We start from the raw sequence: 21,151 nt of genomic DNA, 5'->3' as shown, positions 1-21,151 counted from the left end.
GCTTAATTGGGAGCCAGTGTAAACTAATAAGCGCAAAAGGGTGCACTATCCCCTTCCAGTTGAAGCAGGAAGGGAGGCGGAGGAGAGAGGGGACTGGCCTGAGCCATCCTCTGCTGCTCACATTGTAGCCAGTGGCCCATGGTCACAGCTGGCTGCTGGCACAACCTGGGGAATAGATAGCAGTGACTGGTGGCTACTGCTGGTGTCCCAGTAACTTCTCCAGGCTATAATTGTGTGTGCTGACAAACAGAATACTCACCAGTATGCACATGGTGCAGGCAGGAGAGGGACTCCCTGTCATTGAAATGGGATGAGTTGTAGTCAATCTTGTAATCCCTTTGGCAACAAGCATGTAATCCACCTGTTGCAATGATCATGTTTCCCCCTTGGCATGTAACCCCTGGCATCAAGCATGTAGGTAAGCAGCACATATGTGGCATAATATGTAATAGAAATTCCGGTATGTGGCATAATTTGCAATGGGCATTACAGTGTGTGGCATAATGTGTAATGGGCATCACTGTGTGTGACATAATATGTAATAGGCATTACGGTGTGTGGCATAATATGTAATAGGCATTACAGTGTGTGGCATATAATGTGTAACGGCCATTATGGCATGCAAAATAATGTGTGATGGGCATTACGGCATGTTTTATTAATATGTAATGGGCATTACATCATGAGTTATAAAGTGTAAGAAGTCTTTTTTGTGTCTTTCCAAAAATGGCGTGGGGGGGTGCCACAAACATTTGTGGCAGGGGGGAGCAAAATTGATAGTTACGCCACTGCTTCTATCCTTCCATATTCTTCGCTCATAAAGCTACAGATCTGGGAAGAGCTGATCCTCCTCTTGGACTGTACACCAATCCTTCTTCTCAACTGACCTCAAGCTCTTTCTTCTCTGACATCCCTTTCTCTGTTTCTCAGACATCCTGGGATATATAGCGGCCCATTTATCCACTAGTTTTAACTATTTAAATCTTGTTATGTATCATAAATGGTGCTACAGCCAATCAGCTCCTAACTGACATTTTTCAAACAGATGACTGGAGCTAATTGGCTAGAGCACATTTTGTCTTATGCAATGACTTAAATAATTAAACGATGTGCGCTCGCAAGTGTCATTAACAATGATTGCTGTCTTCTGAACATGCAGGCCAGTTTGGCTATATAGCCAAACGACCTGCATGTTCAGTGAGTTCCGGTGTCTATTCTATACGAACAAGAACAAAAAGTCCCAAGGCACAGCCACAATCCTTGCAGCCCCAACACGAAAGAAGGACCACAGAATGTCCTTAATGAGATGAAGACAAAAGTAAAAAAAACAATGTATCTAGAGCTGGATTCTGTTAACAAATTTAGAGGTCCTATTAGGCATCTAAGATTGCCCACAGCTGGATGGTCTCATTCCCTTGCAGTGGTCATCAAATAAAACAGAATGACGAACGAAACATGTCAAATAAATAAGTGTTAGGGGAAAGAAAAAGTGAGGATCAGTATGACAGTCTGTTCAATCAAGAAAGGCATAACTGACACACTGTGATAGGTGGTAATGTACATATTTCTTTCATGTTCCTTTCACTGGTCCTAGAGGTGAACATAAGTAGCAGGATAGGTCCCCCACTGGATAGAATGCATACTGTACTCACACAGCATCTAATGGAATGAATCCTATCAGGGTTTCTTTAAGGCTCCTCCTATTCTATACTAAAGAAGTAGATTCGGATTGTTATGGGCCATCTATAATAGAACTCCCACCTTAGAAAATAAACCCCCAAATGTTCACCTGTGAGATGTCAGGGTTTTCAGGGGAGATTGGTTGGCTATGAAAGGGATGAGCTGTATATACAGTACATATTGGTTTGGTTTGCATTTTTACAGTAATAGACTGGCATGTACAGTATATATTTCCCTGTAACAGATGGTAGATTGGTGTAAAGTGATCATAGAAATTTCACACTGCACTTCACATGTTATTATGGTGGCAGTTATATAGGTCCATCCTGCATATAAGGTTAGTACTCCAGAGCTTGACTTTTATACAGGGACTTGGCAAAATTGATGGCCAGACACCGCTTCAGGTGTAAATATAAATCCCTTCAGGTACTGATTATATAAATTCTTTGCAACAGATGTTAATTAGATCTGCTGCTCATAAAAACTAAAATTAAAAGCAAATAACTGCACTTCATCATCGCTAAGTCTAAAATAAGCCAGAGGTTCTTAAACGGCACCCCAATGGTCCAGGTTTTAAGAATATCCAGGCTTGGCCACAGGTGACTTAGGGGGTGATTCAGACCCACTTGCAGCATGCCGAATTCGCTCTTCTGGCCGATGTTGGGGGTTTGCATATATGTGAGCATGCGCATATGAAAAGCCCCGGTGCAACGCCTTCTGCGAGTATCACACTCGCCAGCAATTTTGCTCCAGAAAGGGTGGGCAGGGGGTGAGCAGGGGACGAATGTAGGGGCGTGCTCACTGCATCATGGGTGTGCCCACAAAAATGCTTACGTCGGGCAGCTGACGTCACAAATTCAGCCATCTGCGGCCAGAATAAAGATTGACTTTTATTAGCGAACGCAAGAAAAATCATTCTATGGTGAGCAACCATCGAATGATTTTTCACCTGTTCGGCCGCATGTGAATGGATGTGTATGCTAATGCATCGCTTTGCATGCTAGAAAACTGATTCTTCCAGTGGGCGGATGTTGGGCAGGGCAGCAGGCAACTTCAACTTAGAGTAGTACCCGCTCCTTAGTTCACCAGTTTGGTCCCTGGTAGCCACAGACTGCAAACTGAGGGCACAATGAAGGTAAGACCTATAAATTTACACTAATTGCTAGTCTTGGAGATGGATTTGGGGCGCGGCTCCCCTTGGGTTGGTGTAACCGAGTTGCTTTCGGGGTGGTGCACCCTAACATTTATTTAGCACTATTTATTTTCACTAATATTATACTTTCTAGCACTACACTTTTTAACCTCTAGCTCCTGCTTCTTTCTTTTATAGCTTAAATTTTTCACTTGTGTGCTGCCCTGGGGTGACTGGCTTATGCTGGCCTTTTTGGGGTTTCGCACCCCAGATTCAAACTTAGTATTAGGGACCCACCAGAAATGAGGTCACGATGAAGCTGGTTGGTGGGCAAATATTTCTTGGCCAATAAATATACCAAGAACCTCTATTTTTGATTGATTTGATTAATAATATGGAGTGTGCATCTGTACCACGTGTTTTTCTTTGCAGAACGTTTACCTGCAGCCTAGTAAACAGGTCTGATTCACCCCCTCAATTGGTACTTCAGTCAATTTGATTTAACCACCTGTGCTGAACCATGGCTATACTTAAAACATGCCCGAATGTGGTGCCTTAAGGACCACATTCGGGAACCTCTGATATCAGCAATGATAAAATACATATACCACATGATAATCATAGACCACAAATCATTACTGCACTAAGGTTAAAATCAAGTAATCTAATTATTTTTCTGCCCAATAATAAAACTCTTCCTTAGGGAAGAGAAAACTGTCTCAAAGCAATATACATTAGATATATACATAAAGTACTGTACATGCTTTTATCCAAGTGACTCATCCTCTAGTAGTGTAGGAATTCTTAACCTCTGTCTTCAAAGCACACCAGTATTCCAGGTTTTAGTATATCCATTTAATGGTGTTTGGCATAATATGTAATGGACATTATGGCGTGTGGCTTAACGTGAAATAAGCATTTCGCGCCTTTGGTGCGCAAAGTCCCTGTTTATGAAGCTTATTGTGAATTTTGGCTTAATCTGTGTAGCATTATGTGAATTTTGTCACAATCCAAGCGGCATTATGTGAATTTTGTCACAATCCATGTGGCATTATATGAATTTTGGCTCAATCCGTGTGGCATTTTGTGAATTTTGGCACAATCCATGTGGCATTTTATGAATTTTGACTCAATCTGTGTGGAATTATGGGAATTTTGGCTCAATCCATGTGACATTATGTGAATTTTGGCTCATTCTGTTTAGCCCCATGTGTAAGGGGCAAGTATAATGGGGTCTAGTATTTTGTTGCAAAATGTGTAGAAGTGGTATATGGTGTGGTACACTACACTTAAGGACATGCCCTCTTTTGAGAGGCCACAACCCCTTTTCTGGAGCGCGCCTTCAGCACGCGCACAACTACATCCTTCACAATTGACACCAAGGTGGGCCTGTGTACTTTAAATGCCAGGGCCTATTTTTAATCACATGCCCACCCTCTCTCTGCTCTCCTCCTTTTTCTCACCGCTCTCTTAACATGTGCACTGGCACCACTAACACCCCCCTCCCCCTCCCAAAACCTCTACTATCATGGTGCCCCCCTGTCATTTTCTCCTGGATCCGCCCCTGAGGGGGGATGTTAGGGGGATCTTTGGCAGCCCTGTCTATGCTGGGCAATCTGAACCCTGACTGCTGTAAATACTCAAGTGAATTGCTGTTTCATGTAAGCTGAACCATTGTACCTGAGCTCTTGTTGGAACCCTGTGTAAGAAGCCATTACACTGGGTGTTCCTTTAAGCTTCTTGTTTAAAACATATCAAACTCCCAAACTCTTTCCACTTTGATCTAGAACTTACCCTCAACACTCAGTTATTTTGTTTTAATCATCTTTGCTGTAGCCTGGATATCATAGTGTGCCTTGAGGATTGAGGATCTGCTATACTTGGGTCATCAATCTTCGTAAAATTAACTTTCCTTTTTCCCTTTGCTAGTAGTGAACCTAAAGAAAAGATATTTTTTTTTTAAGTTAATACTAAAAATAATCATTACTAAAATTTGCATTATCTCTTGTTTGAAAAGCAACTGCTTATGTACTGTAAACAAAGAGAAAAATGTATTTTTCAGCCCTAATGATAAAAAAGAACAGGCACCTCAAATGGGGTGCTGAGTCAAGCAGCTCCCACTAGGGGGTTTCTAGTCCCTAAAAGATATACAAAAAATAGAAAAGAATGGTGGAGCGCTCAAGAATATATATGGATCAATTGGGTATTACAATAATTAATAATATTTATTATAATTTTCACAATAATAAAATAAAATAATAATTTTCTAGCAGCAAGTGTAGTTCAACTCTAAAAATGTATTAAAAAAAGTTATGTAACAATGCAAATAATCAATATACAATGATATGGAAGGACTGGAGAGGTTATACTTGTTTATTGGGAGTCCCAGTTGTGCTTGTTAGGTTCCTTAATTATGGAATTATAGGTTCTCTGGTGTATATCCTTAATGGATTTTATATCACTTTAAGGGAGTCCATATACCTTGCAGGATTACTGGTGTCGCAGGAGGGTAATTGCAATCCTCAATCACAGAGGCATCCTCAAAATAATGCGATCCTTGTATCCAAAAGGAATTAAGCAGGTGGTGGTGTCTCAAATGATAGTAGAACCAATTCGTCCAAAGTAGTGTCCGGAAAAATATGCAGTAACCAAAGAAAAACCTCCATAAAACCTCAAAATCAGGTCCAATTACTTCAGAAAGAACAGGTGCTTCCTGACATGTTTCGTTGCCACAGCAACTTTATCAAAGGTATAGCCCCCGTATCTGGTCTGAGTTTTTATACCCAAGAACAGGAAGTACACTTAACATAATTATCCAATTTACCCAATTGATCCATCAATTTAGTCATATAATAATATATTTAAACTTAAAAAGTTAGTTGAGACATAATCTATTTGTATATTATATGAGGCAGACCTATAGATATTAGTTAAAAATCATATTTACCAATTAGTTGTTATATAGAACCGGGAGATACTTGTAGCGCCCCACCAGGGCAGCCGAAAGGAACGCCAGGCCCGGAAAACCTTTTGGGGCGTGGCCTTAGTGTAGGAGGTGTGGTCACCATCTGCATTTAGGCCAGGCCCCCAAAATGTTTAGAGGGGGGTGAAAGAAAACTCTGAAAACTCTAAACTCAGCAGCAGCACACACCTTCAGCATGTGCTCTGCTGACAGCAAGCTCAGCATGAGCTCTCACGCTGTCAGTGAGACGCTCATGCTGAGCCTGCTGGCAGCACAGCACATGCTGCAAGCCTCGCTCCAACTTCCGGTAAATGGAGCGCAGAGTATGACCACTTCTGCCCATTTGGCACTACAGAATTCTCCGCCTGTTAGGCGTTACACCATCCTCCGCTATGGAGCGCATGATACTTCCTATTTGCGTGACATCTTTATTAATGGGGGGCGGGGGGGATGGACAGGGCAGAGCATGGAGGAAAAATACTGGTTATGTCACCAAGTATATCCCGCAGTTATAAGTCAAATATTGGGATTTGGGATGAGTGTTAATAAAGTTACAAAATCCTGTGCCAACAGAAAATATACTGGTTGCACAGAATGAACTCCATTTATCCAGTGGGATTAAATGACCAGGTTGAATGAAATGTTTGCCTCTGATTTGTATTTCTGTTCCCCTGCTCCCTTTTGTCAGTTTGTCATCTTGTACTGTGTTATATTATAGTTAGCGATCTCCATTTTCCCAAATGCTCCTTGAATATAACATAGAAGAAGCCTAAACAATTGTTAGTATTTGCCGTTTTGATATCTTTATAAATAACCTTAACTAAATCTATATAGGTACATATTTGCATCAACTGATGCAAAATAATAGTCTTATATATTTAATGTATCCTCTTTTAGGAGACTGATCCCTTTGGATACATATAAGAAATTAATGACAACAAATAATATGTGTGTAATAATAGTGAATAACAGTGATAAAGATAATGACTAAAATATAATATAGTAGAATCTCTTATAGGGTGTACACATGGTACAATGTGCCTTCCGATGTTGACATTATAGTCAACATCGTGTCAGCATTGCATGCAGATCGCATGCAGATCGCAAGGGTTTTAACCCTTGCGATCCCGATGCGCGCTCCCGTATTGCACGCCAGAAAGTTCTGGCTGCATTGACGATATAGTGCAGATCTGCACTATATAGTCAAAATGGTATGCCATATGTGCATATGCGTTCCATTAGAATTATTTCAAGTCCTTTCTCAACTTTATTAACACTCGTCCCAATCTCTCACTTGTAACTGCAGGATTTACGTGGTGACATAACCAGTATTTTCCCTCCACTCTCTGCCCTGTTCTTTCTGAAATACTTGGACTTGATTTTGAGGTTTTATGGAGACTTAAACCCCAGCAATTTTCTTTGGTTCCTGCATATTGTTTTGGACACTATTTTGGACGAATTGGTTCTACTATCATTTGGGACACCACCACCTGCTTAATTCCTTTTGGATACAAGGATCGCATGAGGATGACTCTGTGATTGAGGATTGCCTCCAGTGTCACCAATAATCCTGCAAGGTATATGGACTCCCTTAATGTGATATTCAATCCATTAAGGATATACACCAGAGAACCTATAATTCCATAATTAAGGAACCTAACCTAAGCACAACTGGGAATCCAAATCAATAACTATAACCGCTCCAGTCCTTTCTTTTCATTGTGTATTGATTATTATTTTTATATAACTACTTTTTTAATACATTTTAGAGTTGAACTACAATTGCTGCCAGAAAATTATTTTATTTTATTATTGTGAAAATTATAATAAATATTATTAATTATTGTAATACCCAATTGATCCATATATATTCTTGAGTGCTCCATCATTATTTTCTTTTTTAGTTACTTATGTACTGACTCATTGGAAATCGTTATTTGTCCCTATTAATTATACAAAACTGTGTACAAGTAATTTATAGCTAGCAGAACCACTATTATTTATTTTTGTTTGCCTTTACCTGCTAAAATATGGAGCCAGGAACTTCTTAACTTGTGAATAATGTAGCTGTAGTATATGATTTACCATTAACTAAGATAATGCAAGGGTATATTGTAAATAGGTGCAGGGTGTGTTGTGCATATGGGCCTCTGTGCCCAAGGGTGCCCTCTCCACACAACCTGCACCCACAGACTACACAAACCTCAGAAATCACAGGTAAAATGGCACCAGCACCATTCTCCTTAAAGATCTGCATTATTTCAGAATCTACTTGTTTTTTTGCATTGTTTGCTAATCTGAAACAGGTCTGTGGATCACAGTTTTCATTTTAGTCTAATTTAAGTCCAGAAAAAAAAACTGTAGTTGATGAATAGTTCTTGCCAACATGGCAAGTATGGCCCATACTTGCCTACCCTCCCAGAATGGCCAGGATGGTCCCACAAATCGGGCACCTCGGGAAGGTGGGCAATTCTCCCGAATCACCGCCACAGCCCACCTCCCCCTTCCCCATGGTATAAAATCCCAAAATATGCGGGTCCACGGGTAGAGGACGGGGTTAAAATGATGCAAATTACATAATTTTAGCCCCTCCCCTATCCACGGACCAATGAATTAACGTTGGCTGGCTGTCATGGGACATCAGCCTCGTCCTAACCCCGAAACATAGCCTTGACACGTCCCCCTTTCACTCCTCTCCGGGGCTTCTTCCGGAGAGGAGTTATAAAAAGTAGGCATGCATGGTATGGCCCGCACCCCCCTTGTGACGCCACTGCCTTTATGTAATATAATTTGATCAGTGAATTGGTATAACATATGATCCTTAAAAAATGTCTCCTTCTATGCAGGTTATTTCTAAGAATGTGGCAGAAAATCAAGAGAAAATTAAAGAGAGTTTGGATGAAACTTTGAACAAGATGAAGAAAGAGAAAGCTAATTCTACTATTGACGATAATCTTGCCCACATTGGCAAAATTCTTCAGAGAGATGCGGCAGCAGCGTACACTGATACACATGTGAGTCTATAAATAGCATTACATCAGCATTAGGATGTGCTGTACTTATGTAATAGAAATTCTTTGAATCAAGGTTTCTAAGCAATGGGCCTCAAGCAACTCCTAATTCTGAAGAAAACCTTAATCATGTGCATGTGAAAAAGTGTATATGCATCAGTAAGTATCCTGCCTGCAACCATAGAAGGAAATCCTCAAAAGACTGTGCAGTTCTTGAGGACCAGGTTTAATAAACATTTCTTCTGAGGAGTAGCATAAATACATGCAGATATGCTGTGATCACAAAAAAGAGAAACATGAGGAAAAGTATGCCTTGGAGAGTAATAAAGTGCCAGCCAATAAGCCCCATAACAGTTTAATACCCCACATTGTTTAGATAAACTAATGTCAACTTTCCAGGATATTTAAATCTAGCACACAGGAGTCTTAGATGAAAGGAGAAGCTTTAATTATAACTCATTAACAATGTCCTCTGTTCTCTGGACATGTAGGATGACAGATGACATTGTTAACAAGCCCTCAGGTGCGCGCATCGTTATTGATATGGTGTATAATATATAATAATCAACTTTACTGGCCATGTACATACCCTCCAACTGTACCGTTTTAGCCGGTACAGTACCGTTTTGTTATGGTCTGTACCGGCTAAAACCAATGTACCTGTTTGTACCGATTTTCAGTATGTTCCAGCGGTGCTGCAAATTTTGAGTATATCTATGCTTCCACTCCAGTGATTGGGCAGTCCATGAGGCAGTGAATCCATCTGACTGGCCAGTGCTGTGTCAGTCACCGCGCTGCTGCCTCTGATTGGGCAGTCCTGGTGATAGCAGCACTAATTGCTGTATGATGGTTAGCCAGTTACTTCTGGTCAGTGTGTGTCCCCGGTCCCGGCTAGGAGGGCTCCGACTCTGGGGCGATGGCTGCCTGCGATGCGGCTGGACTGTGCATGTGTGCACTCACTGTGCACCATGTCCCCACAGGAAGATGCTCCCTGATCAGCAAGGAGAACCCGATGCTCTTAAAACAGCTGTACGAGCATGTGTGGAAGGGCCACAGTGCATGGAAGCGCTGAGCCAGGACCTGGACGCTGCAGAGAGGGAACTTGGGCTGTGGGGAGCCTGGGAGACCATCAGTAATGCACAACTAGGAGAGGGCTCACTGCACAGGAGGTCGTTATATCCATTCTGTACCCCACTAATACTGTGTATATTGGTCTATTTATAAATTTTTGTATGTGTGAGGTGCCCATGAACAGAGCAAGTTGTACCTGATACTTTCACTTTCACATGAAATTTATTTAAACAATAGGAAAGGGGGCATGGCCACACCCCCTTTACCCGTGGCCACGCCCCTCCCCAAATTTGTACCGATTTTTAGGTATAAAATGTTGGAGGGTATGCATGTATGCTTGCGAACACTAGGAATTTTTTGTGGATTACAGTGCAGCATCAAGCAGGGATGAAAAGGTGGGGGGGAGACCATTACATTTATTACATAAAGACAATACATGCATTTCATTTCTAGCTACGACTATGGTGGTCAGGTCGCCAAGTAGGGACACGTTGTTTGGCTGTTGATATTGGGATTGCATTCGCTTTGATTGGATTGTTCCGGTGATGGACGGCTAATGAAGCTTATTGCGGATCTGGTTGTCTTGCCGGGATGGACCTGAACCGTCTCCTGGATGGAAGGATGTCAAACAGGTTGTGACTGGGATGCAGCTTGTCATTCGCGATCTTCTCAGCACGTTTCCTTACCCTGGATGAGAACAGATCCCTTATCGGGGGGAGGTCGGTCCCTATGATCCTTTCCGCAGTCTTCACTACCCTCTGCAGTTTTTGTTTGTCGTTCTTGCTTGTGCCACCATACCAGATTGTGATCGAGGAACATAAGACAGACTCCACAATGGCGGTGTAGAATATGCACAGCAGCTCCTGCGTGATTTAGAATTTCCTGAGTTGCCTCAGAAAGAACAAGCACTGTTGGGCCTTTTTGATGTTTGTGGTTATGTTTAATCCCCATTTTAGGTCACTGGACATGGTTGTCCCTAGGAATTTGAAGGATTCAACCTGCAACACCCCTGTCTTGGCTATTGTTAGCAGGACTAGTGCATTTGGTTTTTTCCTGTAGTCGACCACCATCTCAACTGTTTTGGTGGGGTTTAGATCGAGGTTGTTGCTGCTGCACCACTGTATCAGCTTCTCCACTGCATGCCTGTCCACGGTCTCATCACCATCCTTGATTAGGCCAATGATAGTGGTGTCATCTGCAAATTTTATGATTTTCACTGACTGCTCAGCTGAGGTGCAGTCATTCGAGAGAGAAGAGGGGAGGACGCATCCTTGGGGGGCTCCAGTACTGATTGTTTGTGTGCTGGACGAGAAGGCACCGGCTTTGACCACCCGTTCCCTTGCCATTTGAAAGTCCACTATCCATGAGCATGTTGATCCCTGGGACTCCTAAGGAGAGGAGTTTTGGCTGCAGGATGCCAGGGTCGATAGTGTTAAATGCTGAGCTGAAGTTCACGAATAGGACTCTCGCATAGGTTACTGGGTGGTCGAGGTGTAAAATATGGTGCAGCCTGAGGTTGACCGCATCCTCTACACTCTACAACTGACCCCATGCAGTTCGCCGGTAGGTGAACTGCATGGGGTCAAGGTGAGAGTTCGTCACTTCTCTCAGGTGCTTCAGTACTAGTCTTTCGAATGCTTTTTGTGGCCACTGAGATTAGTGCAATTGGCCTGAAGTCATTTAGGTCCTTCGGGGGTGTTTTTTTAAGGACCGGGACAATGATAGAGCATTTGAAGCAGGCAGGAACCTTGCACAAGTCCAGGGAGGAGTTGAATATCATTGTGAAGATGGGGGCAAGCTGAGCTGCACAGGTCCTAAGGCTGGATGGCGACACACCATCCGGTCCCGCAGCCTTCTTAGGTTTTATTCTTTTGAGTACTGCTTCTACCTTGCCTTGGTCCACGTGGAGGGCCTAGGTGTGGTGGTCTTTGTGATGGAGTGGGGGAGGTACGGCCTACTCAAACCTGCTGTAGCACTTGTTCAGGTTTTCTGAAAGTTCATGGCTGGTTTCAGACTGTGGTTGGGCTTTCTTGTGATTTGTGATGGTTTGCATGCCCTTCCATTCAGCCGCAGGGTCCTTTGCTGTGAGGTTGTGTGTCAGCTTGTTTATATATTCCCTTTTTGCGAGTTTGATACCCCGAGTCAAGGAGTTCCTGGCCTTTATACTATGCCCTGTACCTGCTGCTGTATGCCTCCTCCTTGGCTTAGCGGAGTTTGCTGAGCTGTCAACTGAACCATGGCTTATTGTTGTTGAATCGGATCAGATTTGCTTGGTTGGTACACATAAGTCCTCGCAGAAGCTGATGTAGGATGTAACTGCATCTGCTAGTTCATCTATGTCAGAGCCAAAGCATTCGAACACCGTCCAGTCAGTGCAGTCGAAGAAGGCCTGAAGCTTTGTTTTTGCCTTGATTGACCAGTTTTTGACAGACTTGATAACAAGCTCAGCAGTCTTTAGCTTCTGGATATATGTCGGAAGAAGGTGGACTATGCAGTGGTCGGAGAGACCCAATGCTGCATGGGGTATGGATTGGTATGCAGACTTTATGGTGGTGTAGCAGTGGTCTAGCGTTCGCCCCTCTCTTGTGTGTCACATGACCTGCTGTGTTTCTTTTGGGAGCTTCTGGTTGGCACAGTTGAAGTCGCTGAGCCCAATGAGCAGTGAGTCTAAGTGTCTAAGTTTGGTGTCCGTTATGAGAGTGGCCAGCTGAAGTTGGGCTTCTGTTGGACTTGTGGGAGGATGTATACTCCTACTAGGATTTGGCAAATTCCAGAGGTTTGCATTTGATGGTAAGAGTCTCTAGTTGGGGGCTGCATGACTTGCCCAGGGACTTTACGTCTGTGCACCACCTGTCATTAATGTCCTTTGGATTTGCCGAGAGCTCTTTGTCGCGGTCGGTCCTGAAGAGGCTGAAGCCTGACAGAGTCACTGAGGATTCGGCGATATGGTCCTCCAGCCAGGTTTCTGTGAAGCATAGGATGGAGGATCTTGCGGTGGCCGACCTTGCGTCTTGTATTAGCAGAGACAACTCATCCACCTTGTTAGCAAGAGATCTGGTGTTTGATAGCAGGATTGCTGGGAGGGCAGATCTATGGCCTCTGTTCCACCTGACAGCAACTATAATCTCCTATAATCTCCCTGACACTTACCACTCAGTGCACATTGCCTCTTCCATTATTCACTCCCCTCTTCTAAACATTCATGAGCTCTTTTCTTACTTCTCTACTTGTACTTTCACATCCACATCCCACCACCAATACAACAAAACACAAACATCCACCTATATCTATCTCTCCTTTCTAATCTTATTAGCTGTTGCCATATCACCAAACCCAGGCCCCAACAACCTGTCCCACTCAGATTTAATTGGTTGTAAGCCTTATAGAAATTCATCTAACCTCATAAATATCACATGCCTCCCACCGCACACCAAACAACTTAAATGTGCCCTATTGAATGCAAGCTCTATTTGCAATAAATTAACATCCATCCATGACCTCTTCATCTCTCACAACTTCAACCTACTGGCCATTACAGAAACCTCGCTCACACAATCAGACACAGCCTCGCCTGCAGCACTGTCACGTGGTGGTTTCCACTTCACTCACACCTCCAGGCCTGGTAACTGTAAAGGAGGTGGGGTTGGTATATTACTGTCACAAGCCTTCACATACTCAGTTCTACCACCAGTTCCTTCACTCACATTTACACTCTATTAGGGTTTTTCCCCTTTCTCTCTGCATGTTGCTGCTATCTATCGCACACCTGGGCTTCCCAAATCTCAATTTCTGGAAGATTTCTCTGCCTGGCTCCCCCATTTCTTATCCTCTGACATCTCCACTATCATCCTGGGTGACTTTAATATTGCTATTGACAGTCCACCATCTTTGCATGCTTCCAAACTCCTCTCTCTAACCTCCTCTCTTGGCCTCTCCCAGTGGTCTGATGCCTCTACTCATGAGGAAGGCCACTGCCTTGACCTTGTTTTCACCAGGCTGTGCTCAGTCTCTGATTTTACTAACACTCCCTTCCCTCTCTCTGATCATAATCTCATCACCCTCTTGCTCTCCTCCATTACCCCAAGCTCACTGACACTGAAATCATGCAAGCCTACCCTAACCCGCAGAAATACTAATGCTATTAATTTTCCACTACTTTCCACCTCCCTGAAACAACAGCTCTCACTAATTTCTACATTTGCCTCTCCTGACTCTGCTGTTTCCCACCTCTACCAGACTCTTGAAACAGCCCTTGATGAAGTGTCTCCAGCTACCCATTACACCCCACGTAGGCTTAGATGCCAACCGTGGCACTCCAAAACAACAAGACAACTATGAAATCAGTCACATAAAGTAGAATGCCAATGGCGCAAATCTCGTAATATGATTTCCTCACATATAAGACTAGCTACCACTCCTACTGCAATGCTTTGGACACTGCCAAACAAACATACTACCAATCTCTCATCTCTTCTCATGCCACCAACCCTAAGTGACTTTTTAACACATTTAAATTTCTTCTGTACCCTCCCCCTCCTCTCCCACCGGCTACCATCAGTGCACAAGAACTTGCCTTGTACTTTAAGGACAAGATAGATAACATCCGAGATGAAATGGTATGCTCCACAATCTCCAACCCTCTTTCTGCCACACCTGAACCCTCTGGCACTTTCTCTTCATTTGAGCCCACAAATGAAAAGGAAGTATCCACACTCTTCTTATCCTCCTACTCAGAGCCGGCCCTAGCCTAAATGACGCCCTAGGCAAGATTTTGGCTGATGCCCCCTAGCACCGCCACTAGTTCCGCCTCTGACCCTGCTCCCCTTTCCCAGCACCATCAACCCTCATCATAGCAATCATCATTTTGGTGCTCCTACCCACAATATTTAAAATAGTAACAGCGCACACATTCAGTGCGCAGCACAAACAGGGGTGTGTTCTTGCTGGGAAGGGGCATGGCCACACAATAGTACCCCCAATTCAAATTATGCCACACAGTAGTGCAACTTTATTCACATTATATCATGCGATGGTGTCCCTTATTCACGTTACATCACACTGTAGTACAACTTTACCTTATATATATTACTCCTGACATTATTCACATTATACCCTTAGAAATAAATCCTGAGGAAATTTTGTATTTTAACCACCTCCATGGCCACACTGCAACCCAGCACAAAGCAGTGTGTGCTGGGCAGAGGAGAAGAACTGCAGCTGCTGCTGCCACTTAGGGGGAAGGGGCCCGGGGCCCCCACTGGGCCCTCCCATCATACTTTGGCCTGGGTAATTTGTACCTCCTACCCCTTTCTCTCGGCACCCCTGATAATACCACACAGTAATGCCCCTTACACATGACACACATTATTAATGTCCTTATAACCATAATGCCCCTTACACATTATGCCAACCTTTATTAATTCCCTTCATACACATAATGACACACATAATGCCCCTTACACTTATGTTGCACATTATTAATGCCCTTAGTACACATGACACACATAATGCCTGTTACACATATGTCGCACATTATTAATGCATTTATACATGACACACATAATGCCCCTTACACATATGCCGAACACTATTGCACAACCAACCCACCCGCAGACAGCACTCACACAGCCGCTAACACTGTGATCTCTGCCTCTGCTTGGATACAGATGTTTCCTCATACATCTTGTCTCAATAAGGCCATGCAGCTCCTGGCCAGTTCTGCTAACGTTGGGTGCCTTTTTTGCTGAAAATTCGTCTTATTTGCATTGTTATGACCAGCAGACACAAGGAGCTTCCAATGATTAAAATTATATGCAGCATGCCTATATTCTTTGTGCGACTGTGGCTGTACCTGCATACGAAATGCTATGTTACAGTGATTTCCATGAATACACTATTTCATATGCAGATACAGCCTCACTCACACACAGAATATAGGCATGCTGCATATCATTTTAATCAGCAGAAGCTGCTGATGCCCCTAGGCATTCCAAATGCCCTAGGCAATTGCCTAGTCTGCCTATGCCTAAGGCCGGCCCTGCTCCTACTCTACTACCTCTCCTCTTGATCCAATACCTGCACCAGTCATTAAAAATCAATCTCCTGTGCTTATTCCAACCTTAACTAAAACCTGCAATCTCTCTCTTGCTACTAGTACTTTTCCTTCTCTGCTCAAACATGCAGTGATTTCTCCCATTCGGAAAAAAACACAATTCTGACCCTAACTCTCTCTCTAACTATCATCCTATCTCTCAGCTCCCATGCCTCTCCAAGCTACTGGAGAGACTTGTCTTTTCTCGCCTCACAAACTTTCTTAACTCTCGCACCCTTTTAGACCCGCTTCAGTCAGGCTTTCGCTCCTAACACTCCACTGAGACAGCACTGAATAAAGTGGTGAATGATCTGGTAACTACTTTGTCTAAAGGCCATTACTCACTACTTATTCTTCTAGATCTTTCAGCTGCGTTTGACAATGTGGATCACACTCTTCTCCTACAAAGACTACACTCCCTAGGTCTTAATGATACAGCCCTTTCCTGGTTCACATCTTACCTATCTGATCGCTCTTTCAGTGTTTGCTTCTCTGACTCTACTTCCTCTTCACTACCTCTGTCAGTTGGAGTTCTGCAAGGCTCAGTCTTAGGTCCTCTGCTTTTCTCAATCTATACTTCCTCTCTTGGCAAACTAATCAACTCTTTCGGATTTCAGTATCACTTGTATGCTGATGATACTCAAATCTATCACTGGAGAGTTGTCACCAGTGGTTTTGGGCAGAGTCTCAGAATGTCTCTCTGCCATCTCATCTTGGAAGTCTTCTCGCCAACTCAAACTCAATATTTCCAAAACGGAATTACTTATATTCCCGCCAACTAAGAACAGTTACCATCCTGATATCTCCATCGCTGTTGACAACTTGACAATCTACCCTACCCCACAAGCTCGTTGCTTGTGGCGTAATCCTCGACTCTGAACTGTCCTTTCTTCCCCACATCTGTCTCCAAATCATGTTACATGCATCTAAAAAACATATCCAAAATACGACCGTATCTCACACAAGACACTACTAAATATCTTATCCATGCACTCCTTATATCCCGCATTGATTATTGCAATAGTTTCCTACCTGGTCCTCCCAAGAACAGACTCTCACCACTGCAATCCATTTTAAATTCTGCTGCTGGGCTGATCTTCCTTTCAAGATGCTCATCGTCTGCTGATCCGCTCTGACAGTCCCTCCATTGGTTGCCTGTATCTTACTGTATTCAATATAAAACACTTCTACTCGCATATAAAGCTATTAACCATACTGCACCAGCATATATCTCCTTACTTATCACAAAATATCTCCCATCTCGACCACTCCGTTCTGCACAAGATCTGCATCTCTCTTCTGCACGGATCACTAGCTCCCATTCACTATTACAGGACTTTCATCGGGTTGCTCCCATCCTATGGAATGCCCTTCCACGCACAATAAGACTCTCTGCTAGCCTCCAAACTTTCAAGTGTTCCCTGAAAACTCACCGCCTCAGGCAAGCCTATCATATTTTTTTTTATGAATAGCTTTATTTAATTTTTTGTAAAAAACAAAACCGTAAAATATAATTTACATTCCGTGTCTATAGATACAGAAGGGTATAGCCAAATCAATACAGACATACAGTATTACATACAAGACGATACATACAATACACATACACTGTAATAGGCATATATTTCCGCCATTTTCTATACTTCGAATATATAAGGTTTCCAGTATTTGAACAATGTTAGATGATTCACTAGCACTTTTCCCTCTTTTTTTCTCTCTCTTTTCCTTCCCCCCTTCTTTCCCTTCCCTTCTCCCTTCCCTTTCCTCCTTTTTCCTTTCCTTTTTTTTTTGTCCCTTTTCCCGAGGCAGCTTTAATCTCCCTTTTGCCATGGCCTATCCCTGTTCTTATTGCCCCATTACCAGTCTAATCAGGGCTTTTCCTCCCCCTGCTCCCTTTTGTCACGTATCCTCAGTCGATGTGACTTTAATGTCTACCTTTATTTATACCTCTAGTGTACAGGGAAAAAAAGAACAAAAAGGAAAAAAAAATTGAGTGCATATTATATCTATAATGTTCAGTGTTGGAGTAAGTGTGCATAAGTTTATTATTATGAAAAGAAAAAAAAGATAAAGAAAAATAGAAGCTTTTTTTTTTCAACCTTTATATATCTATAGTGTTCAATTGTAATATCACCACTGTCTATAAAAAAAGGAAAACAATTTAATCAACAATTATTTGTGTTCTATTGTGCCATATCGTTACTCTCAGTATTTAAGTCCATACTTTTATATATTGTATAAATTATTTCAAACTTCAGTGCTCATTCGTGTCTTGATTGTAAGAGGATATCAACCAATGGTGCCAAACCCACTCAAATTTTTCCACATTATTTCTACATATATAGAAATATTTTTCCTGCCTTACTGTATAATTAACCAGGAATAGCCAACAATTGGGGTCAGGGGCTTTACTGGCCACTATTACTTTTGCTAAGGAGCACATATTATTGATATCTTATCTGTAAATGTCGGTAAAAATAAGTCAGAGGGATACCAAACTCCTCCACTAGTTGTTGAAAGGACTTCAGCCCCTCACAGTCATACAACTGTTTAAGGGTGGTCACTGAATAGGGTGACCAGACCTCTTTAACCTGTAATTCTTTTAGTTCACTAAATGTAAATGAGTCGTCTATTGGATGTTCAAAATCTATAAACCTCATTTCTATATTTGTATTTGCTTCTTGCCAGACTTTAATGGCTTGTGTGACCAGAGGCGGGTCTGTCGATCGAATATGTCCTTGCAATATCCTACCCGAGGGTTGCTATCTACTGTGGTGTAGGCCATGGTCTTAATTGGGTTAGTTGTGTGGCAATATAATACCTCCTGAAGTCAGGCAGGACCAGGCCACCTTCCCCTCTTTCTCGCATTAAATTATTTAGTTGTATCATTGGCCGGGCATTATTCCACACAAAGGAGGGTAACATACTATTAATTTTCCTAAAGAGAGGTTTAGGAAGTAGGATCGGGGATTGGTGTACTATATATAAAAATTTTGGAAGGACAATCATTTTCACCAAGTTTACCCTATCTGATGTAGTTAACGGCAGTTTATACCAGGATTTTAATTTACCTTCCAACCATTTAAGAAACAGTTGGCTATTTAGTTGTGTATACTCCTTTGGGTCCCTAGAGACCCAGATCCCCAAATATAAAAGTTTCAGCCCACTTTAACTTAAGGGAAGGAAGAGAGGAGTAATTAACTGTCTCAGCTGCATGGAAGATAGAAGATTTGGACTTATTAATTCTAAAGCCCGAATAGTCCCCATATTCTTCAATTAGCTTTAATACCAAAGGTAAAGATGCGGTATAATCTGAAAGATATATTAACAAATCTGCATATAATGAGACCACATCTCTCTGCTCTTCCATCCCAAGTCCAACAATATTTGAATTCTGTCTTAAAATACATGCAAGGGGTTCAGTCGCCAGGGCAAACAGGACAGGGGACAAAGGGCATCCCTGCCGTGTCCCACTGGCGAGTTCAAAAGCAGAAGAAGTCAAGCCGTTCACAGATACCCGAGCCAGCGGTTTAGAATATAATAATTGTACCCATTTTAGAAAATTTGGTGCCTATGCCAAAGGCTTTTAAGTACCGCCCATAAAAAAGGCCACTCTACGGCATCATAGGCCTTGATAGCGATATTACCACTGGTTCTTTATATCTAGACCTGAACAATCTACGTAGATTTATGGATGTAGCTTTCCCGGGCATGAAGCCCAATTGGTCTGGATGAATTATTTTCAAGATATGTTTTCAATCTGTCTGCCAAAATTTTAGCCAGTATCTTAGCTTCGGAAGAGAGAAGGGATATAGGTCTATAGGAATCCAAGTCCTCTGCAGCTTTACCTTGTTTCAGCAATACCACAATTTTAGCCTCCAGCATCGAGCTGAGAATAACATTCTCTTTGAAACAATGTTTCAGGGTTTCATGTAATATAGGGGCTAAAAACTCAATACCTCTGATGGTATTCCATCCAACCCTGGAACCTTACCCCCTGGTAGCTCTCTTATTGCCTTTTTTACCTCTTCGATATTTAAGGCGGCCTCCATTTCCTGACTATCTTGTTCGCGGGTTGGCAGATCGATTTTTTTCAATATATTCCTGTATTTGTGAAGTCACATTCTAGCCTGCTTAAATATATGTGACTAAAATAAGTTTTACATTCTTCTCCAATCTGTGGAGTAGAACTTATTAAATTACCTGCTGCATTCCTGATAGTGCTGATATTATTAGAAGGATGTTCAACTTGCGTTAAGTACGCTAGATATTTACCCGCTCAATCTAAATTTTGGTAATTTTTCTGCGATTTATAAGCCATCATTTTTAGATTTTCCTCTCTTACTGTTTCCAGCAAGTCATTTTGTGTCACATTCCATTCCTGCTGGGATTCACTAGTGTTATTTGATAAATATTTAAGCTCGGAGGCTAGGCACTTGTTCTCCTTTATCAAAAGCCGTTCTCTGCTTGCTTTTTCATACCAGAGATTAGTTGTTTTAATGTACCCCACATATGAGCCTTAAAGGCATCCCAAGTTATTGCTGGGCTTGCTGAGCCCCAATTAATCTCCCAGAACTCACTCCATTGATTTACCATTTCTTCCCCCTGTCCAATACATCATAACCATCATCGTAACCATCATCAAGCCTATCATATTTCAGTTCTACACGCATAACCCTCTGAGGCACTTACTGTATGTATTATTTAGCTTCCCTTCTGGACATGTAGCTTGGTGGGACTGCTATGCTATTACTGGTGCCTGTCCTTTTGTTTCCCTCCTATATCCCTATAGATTGTAAGCTTACAGCAGGGCTTTCCTACCTCCAAGTCTGTCTGTTGTTAAGTTGTAAGTTTGTTTTATCACTGTCTACTATTGTGCAACGGAATCTGCTGCGCTATATAAGAAACTGTAAATAAATAACTTCGGCCCAGCAGCCCCTATTGCGGTTACTGCACCATTTGACCATGCCAGACTTCCCTGCTGGCCGTAACTTTGCTGCATCCTTTCTGCACAGGGCAGCCTGGGCAGCGTGGACTGTGAGGGCTGCCGATCTGCCCAACTACTGCTCCATCAGGCCCATACGGGTGGTCAGCTCCAGGGGTGTAGATGTGACTCAGAGGTCACCTAGGAGCGCTGGTTTGGATCAGAGGGAATATGTACACTCAATGGTAATTAGCCTGGACACTGCTGCTGCTCCGTGTAA

General features: G+C 42.6%; 1 protein-coding gene across 1 annotated transcript in view; it reads left to right on the top strand.

Moving 5' to 3' along the window:
• Positions 1-21,151, top strand: part of OLFML2B (olfactomedin like 2B) — a 244,089-nt gene that overhangs the window by 121,973 nt on the left and 100,965 nt on the right. The window contains exon 4 of the mRNA XM_083156672.1: positions 8,621-8,788. Coding sequence (XP_083012798.1) covers positions 8,621-8,788 — 168 coding nt within the window. The remainder of the gene's footprint in view (positions 1-8,620; positions 8,789-21,151) is intronic.

The sequence above is a fragment of the Crinia signifera genome, chromosome 8, assembly GCF_055691185.1.
Source record: "Crinia signifera chromosome 8, ASM5569118v1, whole genome shotgun sequence".
Classification (NCBI taxonomy): Eukaryota; Metazoa; Chordata; class Amphibia; order Anura; family Myobatrachidae; genus Crinia; species Crinia signifera.
The sequence above is the reverse complement of the archived record's forward strand: the minus strand, read 5'-3'. Positions and strand labels throughout refer to the sequence as shown.